This window comes from Garra rufa, chromosome 22 (genome assembly GCF_049309525.1).
Source record: "Garra rufa chromosome 22, GarRuf1.0, whole genome shotgun sequence".
Taxonomy (NCBI): domain Eukaryota; kingdom Metazoa; phylum Chordata; class Actinopteri; order Cypriniformes; family Cyprinidae; genus Garra; species Garra rufa.
In genome coordinates, this window is record NC_133382.1 from 24,980,772 (window position 1) to 25,007,324 (window position 26,553).

The 26,553-nt window shown below is 37.7% G+C and overlaps 1 protein-coding gene across 1 annotated transcript in view; it reads left to right on the forward strand.

The window, feature by feature from the left end:
• Window positions 1–25,894, forward strand: part of LOC141297874 (zinc finger protein 438-like) — a 70,549-nt gene extending 44,655 nt beyond the window's left edge. The window contains exons 2-5 of the mRNA XM_073828338.1: window positions 2,306–2,389; window positions 17,038–17,111; window positions 18,585–20,148; window positions 21,671–25,894. Coding sequence (XP_073684439.1) covers window positions 17,063–17,111; window positions 18,585–20,148; window positions 21,671–22,253 — 2,196 coding nt within the window. The 5' untranslated portion in view covers window positions 2,306–2,389; window positions 17,038–17,062 and the 3' untranslated portion in view covers window positions 22,254–25,894. The remainder of the gene's footprint in view (window positions 1–2,305; window positions 2,390–17,037; window positions 17,112–18,584; window positions 20,149–21,670) is intronic.
• Window positions 25,895–26,553: the final 659 nt, after the last annotated feature.

A 26,553-nucleotide genomic window follows, 5' to 3' on the forward strand; every position in this document is an offset into this window, starting at 1 on the left:
ATCTCGGCTTGTCCTCTGCAGTCCGAAATCTGGCGTTAGTTAGCCGATGCTAACAACAGGTTGTCAAAGGGGGTGAATAGGGCATCGGACTAGCCATGTAAATAAATCATTGAATTTAGTCACGATAAGTCGAGTGACAAGCAGGAAGGAACTTATCAGGTTATCAACTTATCAGGTTGTAGTTTCCTTCCTGCTCGTCACTCGACTTATCGTGACTAAATTCAAGATGGCGGCGACCGGTAATTTTACTAAGGGGAATGTCTGTATAAATCTTCTTGTAAATAAACTACCAGTGCTTTTTCAAAGTTCTCAATGTCTCGTTTTAAATGTCAGGGCCCTTGGAAGTCTACCAATGAAGTGTGGCGCTACTTTGTGCCTCGTAAATGGTGTAAAACAGTGATTTATTTATATGGCTAGTCCGATGCCCTATTCACCCTCATTGATAACCTGTTGTTAGCATCGGCTAACTAACGCCAGATTTCGGACTGCAGTGGACAAGCCGAGATGAGCTATGAAGGGTGAGTTCACACTCGGTATCATGATTCAACACACTTTAGGTCAATATCACACCAGACTTCTCCTTTAATGTTATAAGCAACAAGAATACTTGTGTGCAAAGAAAACAAAAATAACGACTTCATTTAACAATTTCTTCTCTTCTGTGTCAGCGCATTCACGAAAGACCTCTAATGTTTTGGCAAGGATCGAGCAGGCTTCGTCTGGTGGACAATAAAACAGGCGAGAAAATCTCATAGACTTACATCACACTATACATGACAAGCACAAATGATATTTCTTCTTCAAAAAAGAAAAAACTAGTATGTTTTCACCATAAATTCTTGTTATAGAAGCACATTACATGAAATCTCTTTGCAGAGCTATTGTTTTTTGTTATTTATGGCAGCTGCCAACACCGCACGATAGACATTTGGCCTCATCTCATTTGGCCCATGAAGTTCAGATTAAGCTCTTTTTAAACGCTCTTATTATCACTTAGATGAACGATCAATGCAAGCCAAATTTAAGATGATTAATGAATTTGTACTGTCGCACCAACATCGCACTCTCATTATGCTCATTACCCTAATCATTACAAAAACACAGGATGTCCCACTTTCCAAAACTTCCTAAATGAAAGCCCTAAAGTTGACTCATTTTATTTTAATACCATGTATTTGAGTCTCTTATACATTATTCAGAGACATAGAGAGCCACTTTGTGAAGCATTATGAATAATCAATAAGCAAACCTCAGTAATACATCTTATAAAGAGATAATTTCTCCCTTGACTGTAGAGCAGATTATAGTCATACAGTCGGTAAAGCGCGATTTCATACGGACCTCCCGGTGAGGTCAACGCTGTCTGGGGGCTAAACGTTATTGACTGAGTGCTTCAGCATCTGCTTGTGTCCTTGTGTGGTGCTGACTCCATTTGACCTCTATACACACACACATATATCCAAGGTGAGAGTTGTAAGCTTTGTGTTTTACCCTGATGGGACTCCAGGGCCCTCGTCTATCACACTGTTACACCCAGAACATCCATAATTTACAGCTGAAGATTCAAAGCGTGTTTACAGTGTAGGCTTGTTTCATGTGTGTTGGTGGACATTTCAGCATCTGCATTGGTGTGCGAGAGCATGTTTGCTCACTTCTGTACATTAGCCAGCCCCAAACTGATTATCTCTGCTGCTCACAAAGGCTGAAGATGTCGTTTTTGCTGAGTTAGCGGACAGGTGAATGAACTTTTCTCTCTTTCCGTATCTCGTTATTTTCCATTTTCACAGGGGAGTGTCTAACAAGGGTAGTCAGTGTGGATCAAGAATGTCAAGTGAATAATTTACTTGGACGTTCTTATTATTTATTTAGTCTTTTCTGTGTGCTGGACAGATTATGTGGTTTAAGGGTCCTTTGAGGGGGTATTTACACTAGGTCATTTTTCATATTTACAAGAACATGAAAAGACTAAGTATGAACGCATCTGGTTGTTCAGGCGGCGCAAATAAAGTTTACTCTTCCTAAAACGAACTATGACAGCGTAAGGAAGTGTGGGGGCCTAGAAACACTAATGTGGACAATTTATCTGGCTGGCACCGGCATCACAGAAGTGAACTTTGTTTGCATATGGCATGGGAGTAGTGGATCAAATTTATATCCAATATGTGAAGACGCATTTATGTTGCCAAGTATAAATGGATTGTGCGTACTCAATCTGACAGCAATACGATCGATCCAAATGCATAAAGTGACTAAGTGTAAATGGGTTAGTAAATGTGTATAAATGTTTGTTTTGTGGCTGTTTCAGGTGAGTGGAGGGCTGTGGAAGGAGAAGAGGAGGAAGTAGATGATTGTGGGCCATCTTGGGACAGCGAAACTGAAGATTATTTGGGTATTTACTGCATGTAATTGAACATAATTTATTATTTCATTCATGTCTTTGATGATATGCACATTGGCCAACCTGATCTCATGACGAAAACGTACCTGTGGGAACTTTTCCACAAGACACGAAATACCCCCCATGTACGTTTCTTGACATTCGATGTAGAATATCCATTGAGTGTCGCTAAAAGAGCATTCGTTTTTTGTCCCAAAACAGATGAAAGTACAGTACATGACGTAGGTTTTATGTGACGTTAGTTTTCTACGTTTTACCACAGTTCTGACTTATTGACTTAGTTTAGTGGCGTTGTAACTCTAATGCTCCATGATGTTTAAATTAAGGTACTATCTGCACTAAACCTAAACCTACCTGATAGTAGTATCCAAGCATTTTTAGCTTGTTTTTCGATCTCTCATCTTACAGCTTTTTCATGGAGAGTCCTGTTTTTTAAGGATTCATACTCAAGGTTTCCGCATCCTAAGTCCAATTCCGTGCCGGCTGAGCTACCGAGCAAGCGTGTTATAGCTGGAAGGCCAAACATGGAGCTGTAAGCAAAGCTGTGTACAGAAATGATTACAAGTGCTCGCCGTTTTACCGCCTCTAGTGGTCCTTTCAGTTGGAAACTCCAGTGATATGTACTTATTGGTGCGTATTAGCAGGGTGGCCGCGGATCCTTAAAAAGTCTTAAAAAGTCTTAAATTCTGTTGTCCTAAAATAAGGCCTTTAAATGTCTTAATTTGTCTTAAATCTAAATCCAAGGGTCTTAATTTTTTAATCTTGATTTTAGAGGGAATGTCTCCATCATTAAAATGTTTGTTTTTTTACACTTTGAAAAGGAAAAGTTTATTGTTTTGAGGAGAATCTCCTGCGCGGGTTCTAAATCTGTTCTGTTGCTAGACACGCGCTTGCTTGACAACGCCTCAGTGTTGCCAGATTTAGCGGGTTTCCGCCCAACTACACGCATTTGATTCGCGGATTAACTGTTAAGTTTAACCATCATAAAGTAAAAGTTTATAATTAGCACATGTTTTGTCTTGCCACTTTACCAATTCCAACAATTTAAAAAGGGAACACGCACGCTGATTTTTTACCGCTGCCGCAGACACCTGACGCGAGCACGCCCACAAAGAGAGAGAAAGAGAGAGAGAGAGAGAGAGGCGCGATTCACACAGATTGATTCCTCTTTAACTTCTATTTGAACTGAAACGTACATACAAAGTCATGTCTTAATACCCGTTTTGGTATTCTGGTAAACACAGTCGTTTATGTCTTCAGTGAACTGAAACAGCTGAGAAAGAGATGCGTGCCAGTATTCGTTTCGTGCGTTTGGCCTTAAAGAGACAGCGTCCTATAAATACCTGCAGTGAGAAGCACTAGTTTTTTTACAATTAATGATTAAAGTTCCGCTCCTGAATACTAGTGTTATAGATTTTATTACTAACTTTGTGTTGTATTCATTTACACTTGTCATTTGTGTAATCGTTCTTGTTTTGTTACTGAACTTTAGTTCAGCTAGTAGTTTTTGCTGTGGATTAGAAGTACCTAAAGTAAGCATTCAGTAATTAGGAAAAAACAAACTTTTTTTTTTTTTGCTGATCCGAAAAATGATCCAATCCGTGACTCAAAATCCGTGTTTGTTACATTGGCTTCAAAGTGTGGGAGAGCCTTGACATTGTCATGGAATAGAAAATAATTTCTTCTTCTGGAATAGTGTTTTCTGTTGAATATTCCCAAGAAAAATCAGTTAAATAAAATAATAATTTAAAATATCTTCATAGTTTTGTGCTAGACTTTTGCCGGACTTTCAATTTGGTCTTAAATTTTGTTTGAAAATGGTATTAAAAAGTCTTAAAATGTCTTAAATTTAACTTGGTCAAACCTGTAGACACCCTGATTAGGCACAGGTACATTTTCGGCATGAGATCAGGTAGGCATTGGCACAATAGAGACATACTGACAGCAATCATATTTTCATGGGTGAAATCCATTAATTTCATAAGGAATCCATGTGATTTAGACAAAAGTTTCCCCCTTGCAAATTTCGCAATAGCTTTAAGTTTCTATAACACTGGAAAAAAGCCATTGCTGTTGTTGCTCTATGGCTGCCAGCTTGGTTTTCTATCCTATTGTATAAAACAATCACTTGACCTTGTTTCCTGGTGCATTCTCATTCTCTTGTGGCATAGTGACACACTTGATCTTTATTTTAAGTGATATGGCTGAGGTAAGAATTGCTAGCCCTGCTGTTACCTCAGTCCTGCGCTGCAGCACACTGCAATAATGCTAAGCTATTATTGATAAGTCATGGTTCTTCATTACCAGTCCTTATAAAGTCTCAATGGGGAGCTGTTCTAGTCAGTACTTAGCATACAGTCTCATTCTTTGTGCATCATTGATGCTTGTCAGTCACTTTAGGGGCAACCGCTCACTAGAGCACATGTATTTTTGGGAATAAAATATTAAAGAGAGAGTTCAGGCAAAAAAATTAAAATTCTGTCATTAACTACTCACCCTCATGTTGTTCCAAACCTGTAGGACCTTCATTCATCTTTCAAACACAAATTAAGATGTTTTAGATTAAATACGAGAGCTTTCTTACCCTGAATAGACAGCAATGCAACCGACATGTTCAAGGTTCAGAAAGGTAGTAGGGACATTGTTGAAAAAGTTCTTGTCTTCCATGTCAGTCTTTGACATCCATTCACAAGAGTAACATGACTAATGTAAAGAGTGAAACAAAAGAGAAGAAATTGTTAAATAAATTCGTAACATTATAGTTGAACCACTGATGTCACATGGACTATTTTAACGATGTCCTTACTACCTTTCTGATCCTGGGAATGTTTCAGGTGCATTGCTGTCTATGCAGGGTCAGAAAGCTCATCAAAAAGATCTTAATTTGTGTTCTGAAGATGAACGAAGGTCTTTCGAGTTTGAAACGACATGAGGGTGAGTAATTAATGACAGAGTTTTCATTTTTAGGTGAACTAACCCTTTAAGCGCTGAATCCAGCTGTAAATTTCCTGTGTTTACAGCCAACAAGAGCCCAAGGCCTTGACAAATCCCCTTTGGAGCGTCTCAGGAGATCTGAGAACTCCCTTTGCTACCTCGTTACAAAATAGACAGCTGTTTCTGTCAATTTTTCAAAACAAAATATGGAAAAGTCAATCTTCTCAACATATTTCTTTAGAATTCAGAACTCATGCTCTTTCAAAGCTTTTGTAAATGTTTTAAAGCTGCACATCAGTAATTGTGGCAGCTGTCAAACAGACCTCACTATCAAATCTTGTGTTTATGTAGTTGTACCACTTTCTCAGGCGCAGATTACTTCTGGAAGTTGCTCTGAAGCTGTTGGGTTATGGGATTTTGAACATTCGTTCTTTTGTTGTGATTAATTGAATCTGGCTTTAGCGTATTCTTGCGTGTTGCGTAGTTCTGACCTGATTAGTTCCGTTGTAGCGGCCTAACTCTTTATTTAGTGAATGTTTAGGTATGATAAATGCCCTCAATCAATAAATAACTCTCCAGACCCCAGTGTGCGGTTTTGACTCGCCTCATAAATACCTCCTCTAATGAGAGAAGGAGAGAAATTTCTCATTAACAGACTGAAGGTTGAGCCTGCTTAATTTAACAGCTTTACCGTTGGTTACCGTGGTAATTACAGCCCCGCTTCTCTTTGATCTCGCCAGACAATGTTTCCCAGATTCTCCAACTCATCAGAGAAACAGCTGCTATATCAGAGAGACTCTCTCTATGGCAGGGAAATGAGAGACAGCTCCTCCATCACATGACACACGCTCTGAAGTCTGGATTTACAACTGGTGCCTTTGTTGAACACAATATGGGTGATTCCTGGGAGATTTCAGAGGGATCGGGGGTAAAACAGCATGCCGAAGCTTGAAGGAATAGTTCACCCAAACATTTAAATCCTGTCATCGTTTACTCACCAGATTGTTCATGCTACTCTTTTACAATACACGTGGATGTTGACAAAAGGGCTGTCTCCAAAAATTACAAACCCTCACTAAAGAGTTAGTTCACCCAAAAATGAAAATTAGCCCATGATTTACTCACCCTCAAGGCATCCTAGGTGTACAGTATGTGACTGACGTCTTTCAGTTGAATCCAATTAGAGTTATATTAAAATTTGTCCTGGATCTTCCAAGCTTTATAATGGCAGTGGGTGGGTGTTTCTGTTCAACAGTCCAAAAGAGGTCCAATAAAGCGCATCCATCCATAATGGGGATGAATAAATGCCTCCTGTAGCAAATTGATGCGTTTTTGTAAGAAACATATCCATAATTTAAAATTTAATAATCACTTTTCTCTAGCTTGCGCTAACTGTCAGACATGTAAGCCGTTCCGGGCGGATGACAAAGGAGGCATTTCGGGATAATCCAAGAGAAGAGTGGTTTTCCTTTGCTAAAGTAAGAAAAAGTTTGCTTCCTTTGCACCTGTAAACAAACATTGTTTTTTACGAGATCAGCGGTGCATGCGCAATGCATAAGTCCTACATCATCCACCTGGAACAACTTGAATGTATGACAGTTGCCGCAAGCTAGAGAAAAGTGATTATTAAGTTTTAAATATGGATGTGCTTTATTGGACTTCTTTTGGACTGTTGAACAGAAACGCGTCCACTGCCATTATAAAGCTTGGGAGATCCAGGACAATTGTTGATATATCTCTGCTTGGATTTGACTGAAGGAAGAAAGTCATATACACCGAGGATGCCTTGAGGGTGAGTAAATCATGGGCTAATTTTCATTTTTGGTTGAACTAACCCTTCAAAAGTAGGCTTGGAATATGGCTTGTGTACCATATTCCACTTCCAAATTTTAGTCTGTTCCTCACACAAAGCTATTGTATGAGTCATATTGCTTCTTTTATCGCACTTTGGCAGCCCCTTATCTTATATTCGGAAAAGAGTAATGCGAACATCCTGCCTAACATCTCCTTTTGTGTTCCACAGAAGACAAAAGAGATTGGAACAAATTGAGTAAATGCGACTGAATTTTCTTTTTTAGCTAACCAATCCTTTTAACCCAAAGTGCAGAGAGTAGGAACACACTTGTGTCTGACTTTTTAAAAGCAACGTTGGTCACTGATCGCACAACGGACCATGTTTATATGCAAACAGACTTTCTTCTTACCCTATCTAGACAACCGATCCTCTTATTACTTTTTTAAAGCTACCTGAGTTCACCCTTAAATCCCTAGGGTCCCCAAAACCTGAGCAAGTACTGAGGCAGGAGTATCTGCATAAGCTTTGATGCTCAGTTTCATATTCTCTAACATTAAAAATGTGCATATTATAACAGGCTCCTTTTCCCTGGCCTCTCTGTGCAGATATTATACACAGATTTGAAGACCGAGATCTTTAACCACACCTTCCATCGTTCAGGAAAGCTTAATGCAGGTCTTTTCTGACTATGTTCGTGTAACATTGGCCTTCCTTGCTTTGTTTTCCTCTCTTTTGTTCTTTGTTAGTACCCTTTTAGTTGTTTTGCTTAAGCCACAGGTACTGAGTGAGGTCGTTTCAAGCTCGTAAGACCTCTGTTTATCTTCAGAACACAAATTAAGATATTTTTGATGAAATCCAAGAGCTTTCTGTGCATTGCTGTCTATGCAGGATTGTAAAGCTCTCGGATTTCATCAAAAATATCTTAATTTGTGTTCCGAAGATGAACAAACGTCTAACAGGTTTGGAACAACATGATGCTGAGGAATTAATGACACAGTTTTCCTTTTTGGGTGAACTACCTCTTCTAAAAGAGGAAATAGAAATCATTAAAGGTAGCATTAGCAAACCACGCAAACCTAGTACTGAGAGGCAAAGAAAAGGAAGTGGAGGGAAATTTGGAAATGAGGGCATAGTGATGAAATGAGAAAGCGTGGTGTTATGGGAGTTGGCTGAAGATGGAGTGTGAGGTTTTATGCAGTCTTCTCTACTGTGTGACCTACTTAATGAATACAAATGTCACACCAAATAGCAAAAGGTCATTTAAAGGTTCTATAAGGTGACTCACATAGACTTAGCCCCTGGCCACAGGTTCTTACACTTTCATTACAGTTTCTTGGCCTTCCTCATATACTCCCTGATCACTTAATCTGGGTGAATGCTATTATCAAAAACCAATCCTCCCTGCTGCCTATGCCTTCTCACTTTAACTAGAAGTAATTTCTGAGCTACAGTTACTCATCTGAATTCATAATTGTAGCACTTGCCCCCCTCCTACTGTGGACGTTCATGCAACATCAACCCAAGTGCTGAGAGTCTTTTTGACTGTCGCAGTCACTTCCTTTCCAACACTTCACCATAGAGGTGACACACACTGAGTTGCCCTTGGCGACTGCATTGCGTGGGTCAAAGTTCAATACCTTGATTTACAGCATCCTGTCTGGTCGGCTCTGCGGAAATGAGGCTCCTCACCACAGTGTCTTCAAGCAAAAAAAATCACTGCCAAGAGAAATTATGACACACTGTTATCTTTTGACTCCTGCAACATTTCCATTTCAATCGTCCTTTTCTGAAGCGTTCAGATGGAAAATATGGCCTGAGAAGTATAATTAGGAAACTATTATTTTTTACTTATAATAATAATTTTAATTTAGTGTAACAGTGTTTTCCATAAAATTTACAAGCTCCAAAAATCACAAAACACACACACACACACACACACACACACACACACACACACACACACACACACACACACACACATGTTGGGTTTACATGTTTTATGGGGACATTCCATAGGCGTAATGGATTTTATACTGTACAAACCGTACTTTCTATCACCCTACACCTACCCTACACCTAAACCTAGCCCTCACAGGAGATTGTGCATACTTTTACTTCATCAAAAAAACTCATTGTGCATGATTTATAAGCCTGTTTCCTCATGGGGACCTGAGAAATGTCCCCACAAGGTCAAAATCTACTGGTATTACTATCCTTGTGGGGACATTTGGTCCCCACAACGTGATGAATACCAGGTACACACACACACACACACACACACACACACACACTCACACAATATTCCATAAAATGGTTTCATTTGCAGTTTGTCACTCCAGGTTTGACATCAGTTCATTTTCATTTTATTCTGTTTTAAGTGTTCTGTTTTCTATTTTTTCCCCCCATTAAAATTTTTCTAGACTCTGTTTTAATGGTTAAATTTAACTAAATTAAACGAAATCATGAAACATAATTTAACAGCAATTTTTAAAAAGTTTAACAAAAATTACATTTTAAGGCCCCATGAAACGTTTTTTAAACAAATTTTCCACTAATTAATGTTTCAATTAATGTGTTTTCCATTAATTGTTTGGATTCCATTTTAATGCTCCCATTTAATTTTAGTAAACCAAAAGAATCTCTAATTATTGATTTGTGACCCTGCACCGCAAAACCAGCCATAAGGGTCAATTATTTGATTTTTTTTTAGATCTATGCATAACCTGAAAGCTGAATGAATAAGCTTTGTTAGGATAGGACAATATTTGGCCAAGATACAACTACTTGAAAATCTGGAATCTATAGTTGCAAAAAAATCGAAATATTGAGAAAATCACTTTTAAAGTTGAGCAAAGTTCTTAGCAATGCATATTACTAATCAAACATTACGTTTTTATATATTTACAGTAGAAAATTTACAAAATATCTTCATGGAACATGATCTTTACTTAATATCCTAATGATTTTTGACATAAAAGAAAAATCGATAATTTTGATCTATACAATGTATTTTTGCTACTAATATACACTTGTGACTTAAAGGAGAAGTCCGGTGTGATATTGACCTAAAGTGTGTTAAATCATGATACCGAGTGTGAACTTACCCTTCATAGCTCATCTCGGCTTGTCCACTGCAGTCCGAAATCTGGCGTTAGTTAGCTGATGCTAACAACAGGTTGTCAATGAGGGTGAATAGGGCATCGGACTAGCCATGTAAATAAATCACTGTTTTACACCATTTACGAGGCACAAAGTAGCGCCACACTTCATTGGTAGACTTCCAAGGGCCCTGACATTTAAAACGAGACATTGAGAACTTTGAAAAAGCACTGGTAGTTTATTTACAAGAAGATTTATACAGACATTCCCCTTAGTAAAATTACCGGTCGCCGCCATCTTGAATTTAGTCACGATAAGTCGAGTGACGAGCAGGAAGGAAACTACAACCTGATAAGTTCCTTCCTGCTCGTCACTCGACTTATCGTGACTAAATTCAAGATGGCGGCGATCGGTAATTTTACTAAGGGGAATGTCTGTATAAATCTTCTTGTAAACAAGCCGAGATGAGCTATGAAGGGTAAGTTCACACTCGGTATCATGATTCAACACACTTTAGGTCAATATCACACCTAGATATTGATTTATTACAACAGTTAAATAAACAAGAAGTTATTATTAAGTGACTTACATTGTCTGACTATAACACTATTGCCTGATTTTGCTCTGTTTCGTCGTCAAAAGTAATCTGAAACAAGTCGCAACTGAGGCGCTGCGCATCTCCACTCAAACACAGCGGTGTTTCATTTATGAATGAACGTGCGTTTTTAAATGAATCTAGTGAAATGATTCAATTTCCCATTCATAAAGAGTCACTTGCTTTATTCTTGAATGAACCAATCGAATCAAATGAATGAAATGATTCAGTAATTAAATCAGTGTCTTACCATCACCTGCTGGCAGATCCTTTCAGTTTATTAAATCATTTAATATTTCTGTGTTCAAAATTGTATATTTTTGTATACCATATAAGTGCAAGAGAAAAGCATGGCAATATATATTTTCCTCCCATCTCATATTTATTTGTCTTACAAACATTTACTGTGTCTGGTATGATAAGAATGGGGCCTGGTGGAAAGCGATCACTGATGCAGTTGCAATGTGTATTGCAAAATATATGGTGCCCATATATATTGTGGAGAAGCTGGGGTTTCTTTGCATGCTAAAAGAAGTAGGGGGGAAAAAACGGTTTAAATCGTAAATCCGATTTTTTGTGAAAAAATCTGGGATTTTATTTTTAGGCCATATCGCCCAGCCCTAGGTGCTCTTCAGTATGTGCATAGTAAACGAAACCGTGTGTCTGCATCATTCATCCACACAGAAACAAGCAGGATTCATATTTAAATAGCATATTTGCAGCTTAATATTCACTGACGTTAGTCCATATCGCATTTTCATTTGAGTGTAGTGACCTAGTTTTGATTTATTCATGCAAAATTTAGCCAACTCTGTGACATTTCGCATTATTCAGTAAATTCCGCTTTTATGATCTGATTCTCTCAAAATCGTCATTGAATTCAAACCTGTTGTGACGCATTTTGACAAAATATTTGAACGCACAAAAAGATTTGAAAGCTACTACATTTTTCACTAAAAAATTACTTAAATTTTATTCTGCATTTCACAGGAAAATATTAGAAAGCTTGGAACATACTTCACAAATCATATGGAGTATTGTATACTTTTGTTTTGTCCTTTTTGGGAGCCTGACCATCTTTGTTCCCATTCACTTTCATTGTTTAAAAAAAGAACAGTCAGGATATTTTGGAAAATATCTTTCAGCAGCATTTATGGGAGAGATTTCTTTCTGTATGCAGTGATTTACATTGAAATGGTTTATAGTCAGTGGGAATATTTTGGTTGTGTATTCTCTCGTCTTTCTAATGTGGGATGCTTTTCTTATTGATTAGTCCACATCTGCGTGTACAGGCAAGCCTGTAGTTTTGAAATTGGAATAGATTTTTTCCCTTCCACATTGATTGGCTCAGGTGACAGCTAATTACTCAAGAGTGTGTTTGTGCGTGTGTTATGCAGAGTTGATATTATTTCATGTGGTTCTTTTGTTACGGGGCTCTGGTTGACTGACATGTTTTAACATCTGCTGTATTGTTCCTGCAGAGCGCAGTCTTTTTGCAGGCGCATGTACGTAGCGTGTTACGATGTACTGGCATGTTAGTGTTTTCATTTCCTCTGCTTAATATTTTGTTGCCTTGGCTGTCACAAGATAAGATACTGTGTGTGTGTGTGTGTGTGTGTGTGTGTGTGTGTGTGTGTGAGAGAGAGAGAGAGAGAGCCACGTTCCTGCAAAAACGGTGTCTGTAAGTCTGCTGTGGAGAGAGGTACAGTCTCTTCTAAACAAGGAATTTTAAAAAACAGAGATTGGCAAACAGTTCTGTGTTTTCTCTGAAAATGTCTCCTCTTCTGAGAGAGACAACTGACCTTTCACTCAAACACACACCCTTATACACATCCAGAAACGCAATAAAATGTTTTTTCCTCTTTTCTGTCTCCTTCCAATCAACAGCTGATATATAGAACCAAGTCCCCAGCCTGAATTTTTTTCTTGTGCAATATTCTGTTTGACTCCTATTAGGGCTGTGCAATTAATCGCAATCGCAAAAAAATCGCGATTTAAGCACATGCGATTTCTAAACCGCACAAGGTTGCGATTTTATCTATCCCCCCAACGGCACCCCAGCCCCCCTTGAACGTCAAGTTCATTTTATTTTCGATTTGTTGCCACATCACAATAGAAGTCATTTAAGGTTATCTTTCCTATAGAACAGGTCTATACATAGTTATTTTATTAAACATACTAAATTGCATGTCATTTTCAAGGCATGTCATTTCTGTCTCTTCATGGTCGCGTGATTACAATGTCTCCTCCGCGAAAACACGGACTGGATCGCGGACTCCATTCATAAAAACCGAATTTACTATAGCGCGGAATGCCACGTAATTCGTCGATTTTTGGATTAATAAATCAAAAGTTGGTCTGTCACTTAATTCAAATCGCGATATGGACTAGTGTCTGTGAAAACTGAAATGCAAAAAGACCGTTTTAATATGAATCCTGCATGTTCCGTTTGCTTCTTTATGAATGAATGGTGGAGACGGGTTTTATTTTTTTACTACATTCATACTGAAGCACACGTGACGCTCCCGCTAATTTTTGGCATTTGCATCTCACATGAACAAATAAACTCATTCGCCAAATCGCTGCTTTGAGTTTCACTTTTACCGTTTCATTTGAGAAAACTAGCATCATATACACACAGAAACTTCACGGCAACCTGTCAAAATAAAAGTATGGTTTAACATGTAACAGAACAATATTAGTCCTGTATTACTTTTGTACAGTATAATGTAGGTGTTTATATATTCCTATTTAAATAATTTACATAAAACAATATGATAAAAAAATATTACAACAAGATTAACCACTTAATTATTATTTAAATGTTTTAAACTGAATATAATTTTGCTTCCACACATTGATTTTAACAGTAAATTTCTTTTTGTTTGACAAAAATTAAAAGGGTTTATTTATCATTTGATTAAAAATAAATAAATGTTTATGCTTTTTCATTATCAGAAAAATTAAAACACATAAGAAAAAAAAAAGATTTTAGAACCCTCAAAATGTTAAAAAAAAGAGAGTTTTGGACTTATTTTTCCACTGAAATGAATGTATTCGTTATTGCACAAAGTAGGCTAAAGTACTGGGAAAAAAGTAAAATGGCTTATTTATTTTATGTTGTCTGTTTTAAAGACAATTTTACTACAGTTTTGTTTATTAAACTTAATACTATGTTATTTCATGGTGAAATGTTTTGTTATGCACTACTTGTGCACTGAATACATTTAGAATGTATGTATGTAGCTTGTTTGAAAAAGCAAAAAAAAAAAAAAAAAAAAAAAAAAAATCGCAAATAAAATCGCAATCGCAATATTCGTTCAAAAAATCGCAATATGATTATTTTGTCCATATTGCACAGCCCTAACTCCTATGTATGTCACAATACAAAAGAAAAGAAATCTCCAATACTTTCTGAGCAGGAAAGCTTAAAAACCCATGAATGATCAGATAATGCTTGTTGATAATAGCTAATTAGATAATGTTGTAATATCAAACAGATCAGTGGAGTTTCTCTTTTGAGAAGAACTTGGCTAAGAACATTTTTGGCTAAGAACAAATTTTTGTTTTAACTAAGTGCCAAATACTTTTACTGGAAGCCGTCATTAAATAAAAAATAAATAAAAGGTAATAGCGAGTTTTTATCTTGACTTTTTTCTTGCAGTTCTAATTTTTTTTGCAGAATTTTGAGATATAAACTTGCAATTCTGAGGGAAATTAAATGTAAGGGTTTTTTTTCTCACAATTGCAAGTTATGAGTTGTAACGTCCAATTCTGTGGGGGAAAAAGACTGATATGTACTCAGAATAGCTCTCAATTCTGACTTAACGTGCATTTGCTTGTTATCAAGTCCAAATTTGCAATTCTGAGTGGAAAAAAATCAGAATTGTGAGTTTATATTATGCAATTGAGAATAAAGTCAGAACTGCCAGTTTATATCTCACAATTCTAAGAAAAAATTCAGAATAGCAGAATAGCAAACTATAAACTCGCAATTCCAAGTTTATACCTTGCAATTCTGACTTTTTTTACTTGGATATAAACTTAAGATTCTGAGAAAAAAAACCACAATTGCGAGATAAACTTGCAATTCTGAAGGGAAAAGTCACAATTGTGAGGTTTTTTTCTTGCAGTTACGAGTTACAAAATCCAATTCTGAGGGGGGGGGGGGGGGGACTGATATGTTCTCAGAATTGCAAATAATTACTATTTTTATTGTTTATTTATTTTTTAGTAGCTCACAAGTCAGAATTGCGAGTTAGAATAGCATGATTCAAATTTGCAATTCTGTTTTTTTCCCCTCAAAATTCCAAGTTTATATCTTGCAATTCTGACTTTTTCCTCCTCAGAATTGTAATATATAAACTCGCAGTTACAATTCTGACTTTTTAACATCTTGCATTTCTGACTTTATAACTAGCGATTACGAGTTTATATCTTACAATTCAGAGAAAAAAGTCAGAATTGCAAGTTCTAAAGTTAGAATAGCATGATATAAATTCACAATTCCGACTTTTTTTGTCACAATTCCAAGTTTATATCTTGCAATTCAGACTGTTTTTCTCAGAATTTTAAGATATAACCTCGCAGTTACAAGTTATAAAGTACAATTAAAGATTGATGTTTTCAGAATTCAAATTTCATAGCTCACAATTCTTTCTTAACTCGCATTTGCATATTATAAAGTCAGAATTGCAATTCTGAGAAAAAAAGTCACAATTGCGAGAAACTCAATTTTGAGGAAAAAAAGGTCACAATTCAGAGAAAAAAGTCACAATTGCAAGATAAATTCAATTTTGAGGGAAATAAGGTCACAATTGTGAGATATATTTACAATTCTGAGGAAAAAAGTCCTTTTATTTATTTATTTTGTTTGTTTGTTTCTTGCAATTGTCAATTACGATTTATAAAGTCCAATTCTGAGAGGGAAAAAAATGATGTTCTCAGAATTGATGCTCTCACAATTCACAATTGCAAGTTTATATTACACGATTGAGAAAAAAAGTCAAAATTGCAAGACGTAAACCCGCAATTGTGAGGATAAATTAGAAATGTGACATAAAAACTTATGTACACTTCCAGTCAAAAGTTAAACACACTTGATTTAAAGTTAGTTTTGTAGACATAGAAAAATATCAATTGTGCCTACAAATTATCATTTTATCAAAACTCCATAATTGCAATACTGCCATTTTGCATTATTTCTTTTATTATTTCAGTTTGAAAGAATTGTAGTAACAAGCAAATGTGTCCAGACGTTTGACTAACTTTAAATAGGAAAGCTTAAAAAACAAATGATGCTTCCCCGGGTAATTTATGAAATAACACTCTCCATATTGTCATATCAAACAGATCAGTGGACTTTCTCTTTTGAGACGGAACATTCTCGTTAAATTTTCTGGAGGAACTTGGCTAAGAATCTTTAGCATGTGCAGTTTATTGTCTCTTCATCTTTTCCCTATTTTGTTTATTTTCACACGTGTTAACGACTTCACAGCTTGCCCAGAACAACAGGGGAATTAGCCAACGCAGGCTTGATTAAACAAGTGAAAATATGCTACGACAGACCGGTGTTGTGTTTAGCGATCGGGAAGTTTGTAGAGGCATAGAGATATGACAGATGTGCTGCGTATGTAAGTGTGTGTGTGTGTGTGGCAGTCGGAACTCATGGCCGCTGGATATGGATGTTCTAGCCAGAACGGCCGTGTGTGTCCACCTCTCTTATCTCCTGCAGATCCCTTCCTTTCATCTCCTTTCAGACCTACAGGGTACTGGACAAACCCCTCCCTAAAATATAGTCCCCCGCAACACACACACACTCCAAGGCTGCTATCTCTCTGCCACAGATGAGGACCTTCATGTACAGGCCAAATGACATCCCGCCCGTCCTCGTCCCACTACCACACACACATTAGGTTGGTTCCCATCTCACCTGGCTCATTCAGTGTCCCCTCCTCCTCGGTTAACAGTCTTTCACTCCCTTTCTATCCTTCCCCTCCCCTTGTTTTTCTGCCTTTGCCTTGACTCTAATCTGAGCCTGTGTGACATCTGGAATGTCCTCTGGTTTTGATCGAGATAGTGAGAAAGAGAGTGGGGGGAGAAGACATCGTTTGAACGCAGGCAGACACCTCTAAACACTGTAATTTAAAGCATCTATTGTGTTAATTACACAGCAGACGTTCAGTTCTGTTCTCTGTATTTGTTTTTTTTGTTCAGGATCTTCAGTGACAGTGTGGCAGACATGAAAACCCAAGAGCACCGTTCCAGCCCTCTGAAATCACACACACAGAGTGAGTATAGAAATAATAATATGCAGTAGGGTCAAATAATAACTGCTGTTGTAGTTGGCAAGACTTTAGTAGTATTTGATTAGATAAATTGGCAGAGTACTTTTTTATATGTACATCATACAGATGAAATCAACCTAAAAAACTAGTCACAAAATAAAAAATGAGCCCCATTTTTTATATGTTTATGTGTAACTGTTACTGAGTTTAAATCACTATGAAATGTTTGAAAAAGAAATTCACTTTAAAAATCACTTCCAAGTATCTGTCTATCCCTATAATCACTTAAAATGAAACTACAAAATGATATTTTGTAATGTTAGGCTATCAGGTAAGTCCCCATGACCTATTGACCAACATCTGGCCTGCATTCCTTTACGCATGGGGTGTAAACACACACATACGCACACTAAATTCATTCTCACAAACACATTCTGGAACTCACAAGAAAAAACAGACCTACACACAGATATACGTGGTGCCCGGAGCGTAACCCTCCGTCTGACAAAAACACCAGATCTCACCTTTGAACTCCTCACCTTCCATTCTGCTAATTGGTCTGTGATGCTCTTATTTTTCTATGTGACACTGTGGCTAAAAATAAGCCCCCATTTCTTGCACCTAAAATAGAGTACTCTCCTCCCCTTCAACTGTTCTCGACTTCCCCTTTTAGGCCTGGTAAAAGCCTAGCTCTTTATGATGTTTCTGTTTTTAGCCTAATTAATTCTATAGCGGCCTAAATGGGCTTCTTTGTGCTTACAGACGTCTAAGTGCTGAAACATCATTTAAATTTTTTCCACCTTCATCAGCAATCTTTATAGCTACACTTGACTCTTTTTTTCCTGACTGATGTCTGGATAAGTTGTACCTTGCTACTCCATACTAAATTCTGATTAATCAAACTTTGTACAGAAGTTATAGCGAACTATGTAGTATGTCTTTTGTTCCTGACACTTAACTGTTAAAGCTTGGCACTAGCAGCGACAAGGTCACTGGTTTGATTCCAAAAGAAACGCAAACTGATAAATGCATATCTCAAATGCACTGTAAGCCACTATGGATGAATGTCTGCCAAATGAATAAATTTAAAAAAACTTTTATCACTGCTGAGTTGTTTTCATATTTGTCAACAATTCTTAGGCAGAAGGCCACAAGGTTGTGTGGACAGTCATGACGATTGTTTAACTCTTATTCTTGTTCATGTAATAACGAGTCTGCTGCTGAGCAGCTGCTATGCTTTAAAAGTGGCTTATTCCTTCTGCAAGAGTGTCAGTGTGCATTAAAAAGCATGAGGAGGTATAAGACTTTGTGAGCAGTAGCATGAACAAGAGCAGTACGTAGAGCTTAAATCAAAGAGGGCTCAAACTCTTTGCCCCAGGGTAAATTGGTGTGCAAGTATGTAAGAAAAAAGAAGTTAGAGCCCCTTTTTTTCAGTTCACTTTTGTTACATCTTAGGCATTATCTTGTTTTTGACAGGTGATGCACGGCCCCAGTCCCAAATGAAAGGTCTTCAGTTTCGCAGCATTGCCCCCAAAGCCCCAGCAGTGGTTCCATCATCCGCAGTTCTGTCCTGCCAACCTCCCTCAGCCCTTCCAGAAGCATCCACGGCTGTCAGCCCCAAATCCATCCTCGTCCCTGCCCAGAACTATGCACTCATGCAGGTGGCTGGACAAGAGGGGACCTTCTCATTGGTGGCCTTACCTCAGACACAACAGCAACAGCCAATCCAGAAGAACCTTAAGCTGCCTATTCCTAGATACCAACCGGTGAGAAGCAAGAGCGCTCCAGAAAAAGGCAGCAGCAAGATGCCGAGTCCAGCCAAGGTTTCTGCAAGCATACAAGCTGTGAAATCAGACCAGAGTTCAGACCCAGTATCTGAGCAGCTTGTTATGATTGACGCTCCTACGTCATCTGAAATCAACATTGCACCTATGCTGCCAGGCTCACAGACAGATCAAAAAACCGAAGCCGGTCCATTTAAAAACCAGCAGTATCCTTCTGGAACCTCCCTTGTAAAGAAAATCTCACCAGTTAAAACCCAAATAGAAGGTCAAGCCTCAGCTGGCAGTGCCATCACGGTCCTCTCGCCCACTATCTTTAGCAAAGCTGTTCAGATCATTCCATCTCCACCCAAGGGCAAGCTGCCCATCCTGCCCTATGCCAAGGTGAAGAACTCCCTCCTGGCACCAACCAGCCTTGCCAGCACCCCATTCTCAGACAAGCAGACCGGAGCCAAAAGCAGCCTGAAAAGCCTTCCAGACATCAAAATCAAGTCCAATCAAGTTAAAAGTGAAAGCCTAAGCCAAGACCAGAACAACACTCAAATCAAGAAACCTCCGGGCAAGAAACGAGGAAGGAAGAGGAAAACCATGGAGGATATTCTAGCCTTTGAAGCCCGAAAGAAAAGATCCTTGTCGTTTTTCAGAAGAAGGGTACCTGAGAAACCTTCAACTGGGCTGCTGAATTCTGCCTCCCAAGAAAAGCTGCTGGACATATCCAAGAAGTATCGGAGTATTCGTCCCAAGCCGGTACTGGTAATGGAAACCACTATTCCACAACTTGTTCCGCTTCCGTCCTCATCAACATCGGAGAACCTTGATCAGGAGCTCTTATTAGGACAGCAGATATCAAGTACTCCACAGTCTTCGCAAGCTACAGATCAGCAGCAGTCTGTGGTAGAATGTAAAGGTGGTGGAGGAGTGGTTTACACAGGAAGTCGTCCGCTGCACCGATGTCCTACTTGCAACAGATGCTTTCAGTTCAAACATCACTTGCAAAGCCACATGAACAGCCACAGTAACCTGCGGCCTTATGTCTGCCCGGTATGCAGGAAGGCCTATGCTCACTCGGGGAGTCTTAGCACTCACATGAAGCTGCACCATGCGGAAAGCAGACCCCGGAAAAGCCTTTGCTGTGAATTCTGTGAGAAGTCATTTGGATATGTTGGTGTCTACTTTAGCCACTTGAGAGAGGTGCACAGGGTAATACTCACAGTTGAACCGTCCATCAGTCAACACGAAGAAAACATGTCTGTGGAAGAGTAAGTAACAAACATTGAGCGATCACTCTTTCTGAAGCTCTCTTGTTCTTGATCTAGATCAGGGCAACTTGAGTTCTGGAGGGCCACTGTCCTGTAGAGTTTAGCTCCAAACCTAATCAGACACGCCTTAACAATCTAATCAATGTCTTCAAGATCACTAGAAAGCTACAAACGGGTGTGTTTCATTAGGACAGTGGTCCTCCTTGACCAAAGTTGTCGATCTCTGACATACAGTGCTTTCCAAAACTATTCATATTTTAATTTTTTCACGTTTTATACATTTTATGTTGCTGCCTTATGTTAAACTGCTTTAAATTACTTTTTTCCCACACCAGTCTACACTCCATATACCATAATAACAAAGCGAAAACAGACTTGTCACAACTTTGTAAAAAATACAAAAACTGAAATAAGTATGTTGCATAAGTATTCATACCTTTAACTCAGTACTTAGCTGAAGCACCTTTACAGCCTCAAGTATTTTTGGGTATGATGCGACATGCTTTGCACATCAGCATTTGGCAATTATCTGCCATTCTTCTGACCTCTTCATCTCTCAAGCTCTGTCAGCTTGGATGGAGGCTGGCAGACATTTTTAGATTTCTCCAGAAATGTTTGATTGGGTTCAAGGCCAGACTGTAGCTGGGCCACTCAAGGACATTCACAGAGTTGTCTATAAGTCACTCTTGCTGTGTGCTTAGGGTCATTGCCCTGTTGGAAGGTGAACCTTCTGCCAAGTCTGAGGTTCTGAATGCTCTAGACTGGGTTTTCATTAAGGCTATCTCAGTCCCTGCTGCTACCAGCACACTTTAGTTTTGGGATGCTACTCTACAGGTGATGAGCAGTGCCTGGCTTCCTTCAAACATGATGCTTGGAATTTAGGTTCATCAGACCAGAGAATCTTGTTTCTCACAGTCTGAGGGTCCCTTAGGTGCTTTTTTTGGAAATTCCAAGTGTGTTTTCATGTGTCTTCACTGAGGAGAGGATTGAGTCTTGCCACACCGCCATAAAGCCCAGATTAGTGGAGTGTTGCAGTGATGTTTGTCCTTCTATAGGTATGTCCTATCTCCACATATGACACTGGAGCTCATCTAAAGTGAACATCAGGTTTTTGGTCACCAGTCTCCATCAATTGCTCAGTTTGGCCAGGAAGCCAGCTCTAGGAAGAGTCCAGGTTGTTTCAAACTTTTTCAATCCTGTTTCTGAGCTCTACGGGCAGGGGTTTTTTTTAACCTCAGGGCTTGGTTTTTACTCTGATATGCATTTTTAACTGTTAGACCTTTTATTAAGACGCATGTCTCTTTCCAAATCATACCCATACTAAATTTGCCACAGGTGGGTTTGAATACTTATGCAATGGAATAATTTAAGTGTTTTATTTTTAATAAGTTTGCAAAGATGCATTGATGCGGAAAAATTAATTTAAAGTAGTTTACATAACAAGTAGCAACATAACAAAACAAACAAAAGGTAGGGGTATGAATACTTTTGCAAAACACTTTAGATGTTCCTTGTCTTGCAGGTCTTCAGAAGTTGACGAACAGGCCTCGGAACAACGCGTCGACCCCGTTGAGCTACAAATCAAGTGTGGGCGCTGCCAAGCCATCACCCCTACGTTTGCTGACATGAAGCTGCATTTGTTGTACGTGCACGGAGAGGAGGTCCAGGTGCGACTGAGGGAAGGGGCCATGCGTGGAGGCCGTGAAGCAGAGGATGAACTGGTCAAACATGCAGCACATTACTGGAGGCAGCTCAATGAGAAACGCAACCTAGTGCACTGCGGAACCTGCGACGAGGAGTTCTTCTCCTTTTCCAAGTTCAAACGCCACCTCCATTCTCACCATCAAGAAGCTAAAGAGAGTCAAGGAGAGGAGGAAGAAGAGGAGATGATAGGTAAGGATGGCCATGTATTAAGGGGCCTCAGTAAAGGCATATCCCTTAGGGTAGGATCCCAGTTTAACTGCATTCTTTGCAGTAAGGTGTTTAATAAGAAACAGGACGTTATTGAGCATTGGAGGGCGCAGCACAATTGTGAAAACCCCATCCTGCTATGGGATGTCCTGGACTTCAAAGGGGAGAGCAAGCTTACTGGTGGGCCAAATTAACTGCAAATGGGTAACTTATTATTCGCTCCATGTGTCGACTGTGTGGTTTATGCTGGGTGTGTTGACGTTAATGCAAAAAAAAATCCACTAATAGACTTTTACGTTGTTATGTTTTGTTTTGCACTGTTTTTTATTATCACAAATGTTGTTTTGTAATGCTTGAATTTTGTAATGTTTTATGTTTGGTCTTTAACATTTTGATGTGTTTTATGCATAAAAGCGTACAAAAATAATCTATAAAATTCACAAGCCGTAAATTCAATCTTGGTCCAGGTGCAGATGTATTATAACTACCAGCAAATATAAAAACCTAAGGATGATAATCATTTTTAAGGTTTGTGGATGCAGTGTTAGTAACAGCTTCAGCTGAGTGAATCAGGTGAAGCGGACTAACAAAGGCTCATCAAAAACACATCGCCACTCAAACAAATTGAAAATTTGCTATAGTCTGAATACAAATAGCGCATGATTAGCATGCTTGAAATGACATGTCAAAGAACACTCAAAGTAACACAAATTATCAGTGACATTCCACAAACACATATACATAATCACACAGTTTCAATCCTCATTCCACAGCTAACATAAATACTGCCGGAAAACCTCTGCTGACTTTTAAGTCTAAGACTAGCAGGTTCACTAATAAGGATGTGAAATATCCCTAAGAAACTCAATTTGCCCAAGCTTTAACAGTTAAATTTAGTATGAATGTGTGCATACATATGTTTCATAAATATTCTATTGTATTTTTGGATGGAAATGCTATATATTTAAAATATTTGTGTTTTTTTTTTCATGGTGAAATGTGTGGTGATTTATTTATATTATCAGTCTATTCAAACATATTTCTGTTCATAAAAAGTTGTCAGGGTAAAGGAATGTTTAAAACCCCTCCTAATTGTTATATATGTATACTTGTATAGATAGATTACAAATATATCTGAAAAATACTATATACAGCTGTATATTGAGAATATATATTTACACAAAGATTTCCCCTGCTGTTTTGTTCTAGGAAATTAACAATGAAATATATTTACCTGTTACAGTGTCTTAAATGTCTTAAGCAAACCTTCAGCTTCAGATACATTACCAGTCAAAGGTTTGAGCACACTTAAATGTGACTCTGGACCACAAAACCAGTATTAAGTAGCACAGGTATATTTGTAGCAATAGCCAAAAATATACTGTATGGGTCAAAATTAATATTACAAATATTTTCACCATAAATATGTCAAAACTTAATTTTTGATTAATAATATGCATTGCTAAGATTGTTTTTACACCCTCAGTTTCCAGATTTTTAAATAGTTGTATCTCAGCCAAATATTGTCCTATCCTGACAAACCATACATTCAGTTTTAGATGATTTTAGATGATGTATAAATCTCAATTTAAAAAAAAAAAAAAACCCTTATGATTGGTTTTGTGGTCCAGGGTCACAAATGTAAAATGTTGAAACACATTTTTAGACGGTAAAAAATTACACGTCAGTGTCTTTTATGTACTAACTTTTCATTAAATAGTAAAGAAAGGAGCCAACAAGTGCCCAGCTCACATGGCATCCCTTCAGTACTGTTCAAAAAACTTCCCAGGTGGATTCTTCATTACTTTGTTGAGAGACTGCCCAGAGTGTGTGGAGTTGGAAACTAGGCTGCTTGAAGGCTAAAATACACTACATGGTTTTTACCCCAATTTGCAGTTTGGAATTGTTTACTCTAGTTTCCGAATGTTAGAGCCAGTCTGCCATTTTGGGTGGTCGAAGTTGACAAATTTGAGAAAATCACTGTATGATGAGTGCTTTTTTTTCTCTTGTAGCTTCAGACTGATTCCATCCAGTACCATATTCGATATTTTTAGCCGATTTTAAAACAGTTGGTAGTGTTCGAAACTCTGGTAGTGTGTAGTCTGTGTAGTAGTAGCATATTCCAGCCTTAAAATAAAATATATTTTATCATCGTATACACTGCTGTTCAAAAGTTTGGGATCAGTGAGATGTTTTTTAAAGACGTCTTTTCTGCTCATCAAGGCTGCGTTTATTTGATTAAAAGTAAAGAAAAATCATTAATATTGTGAAATATTATTGCAATTTAAAATAGTGGTTTTGTATTTATATTATTAAATAAATAGAATTTATTCCTGTGATACAAAGCTAAATTTTTAGCATTATTATTCCGGTCTTCAGTGTCACATGATCCTTCAGAAATCATTCTAATATGCTGATTTATAATCAGTGCTGAAACCAGTTGTTCTGATTTAATTTTTCTTTTTTTTTCTTCTTTTTTTTTTTTTTAGAACCTGTGATACTTTTTTCCGAATTATCTGATGAATAAAAAATTTCAAATAATAGCATTCATTTAGAATAGAAATCGTTTTTTTAACAATATACACTACCGTTTAAAGTTTGGGGTCGATACATTTTTTTCTTTCTTTCTTTAAAAGAAATTAATACTTTTATTTAGCAAATAAAATTGTTAAAGCTGATAAAAAGTGATTACAGTTTAAGACAAAAGTTTACATACACCTTGCAGAATCTGCAAAATGTTAATTACTTTACCAAAATAAGAGGGATCATACAAAATGCATGTTATTTTTTATTTAGTACTGACCTGAATGAGATATTTCACATAAAAGATGTTTACATATAGTCCAGAAGAGAAAATAATAGTTGAATTTAATAGTTGTTGTTTTTTTGTGATAGGATAGGAAAAATCCTTCAGGTCCCACAAATTCTTAGTTTTTTGTGTATTTGAACCCTTTCCAACAATGACTGTATGATTTTGAGATTCATCTTTTCTCACTGAGGACAACTGAGGGACTCATAAGGTTCAAACGCTCATTGGTGTTCCAGAAGGAAACACGATGCATTGAGAGCCATTTTACCTAAATATCATATTTTTTTCATTTAGTACTGCCCTATAGAAGCTACAGAAGATACTTACATGTTTCCCAGAAGGCAAAGTAAGTTTAATTGACTCTGATCTTTGAATTCCAAAAGTTAAGCTCTTAAAGCATCGGTGAGTGTTTGAACCTTATGTAATAATCACATATGAGTCCCTCAGTTAAAATTAAAAATCATACTTATCTCAAACTCGAACAGCAGTGTAATTCCATTTGCCTTATTTCAAAGTTGACTTAAGTGTGTTCAAACCTTTGACTGGTGTTCGTTCTGTAACACTCATACTTGAACGGGTGCTGTGTAAAGTAAACTGAAAAACGTTTCATTCTTGACACAGAACGAACAGCAAATCCCAAAGCGACATTTCAGCATTTTGTCTTTCACAGTTGAATTCATATTTTAGAGAACCTAAAGTCAATATTGTTGATCTTAAGAGACATTAAACAGATAAATGCTGCTTGTCTTGTTGAAATTACCCCTTAAGTGTCTTCGTTGTAGAACTCGTCTTTGGTGAATTGCTCCCGACCTAAAAAGAGAATGAAAAGAGATGTTTGTTCAAAACGTGGTCTTATATTTAAAGTGATTGAAAGCCAGTAATGACACAAGTGTCTGGTAGCATTTCCATTTCTGCCACTGTGATAGTTAAACGTGTCTGTTTGTGGCTTTAGCTAAACTAAGCCCGAGAGCATCGTTCCTGCATTATTGGTGCCTAAATAAAAAAAGAAATATCTAACGATAGAAATAGTTGGTGTGTTTATTGTATTCAACGACCTTTTCATAATGAGCACAAGCGAAAAGCATCTTAAAGCTGATCTTATTCCATACAAAGACATTTACCGCAAGACTTCATTTGTAGGTTGCACAGAACACTGAGCAGTGTAAGGCAAGAATTAAATCAATTTCAGCTGGACACATGATGGATTCATATTAGTCTGTGAATTACATACAACAACCTATATTCACTGAAGGAGTGCTAATGCTTTTATAATGCCTGCTTGAATGTCTTACATCATTAAATTATCACTGTATGTCATCATTATATTGTAATATTAACACACACGTTTCAAACAACGATTAGAAAGTGCAGTTTCCCATCCCAGCGTGATCATTTTGGTCGCAAGTGCAACATCCGGTATTTTATACGGCTTATAATTGTGAGTTACAGTTCTTCTATCAGATTTTATATTGTGCTTCCGAAGCAGCTCTGGCTCTGATTTATAGCCTACATTAAATGATCATAACTTCTCTGTCCCAATAGTGCAGTCACTTCAGATGCAGGTAGTGAAGGAACGTCAACAGCGATGCATATTCCTCTTTAATCTGTGTGGCACTCTTTCTCACTTCCACTCTCTCTCTCTTCACACCAGAAACATGATCACTCACTGGAGATCAAAGCCCATC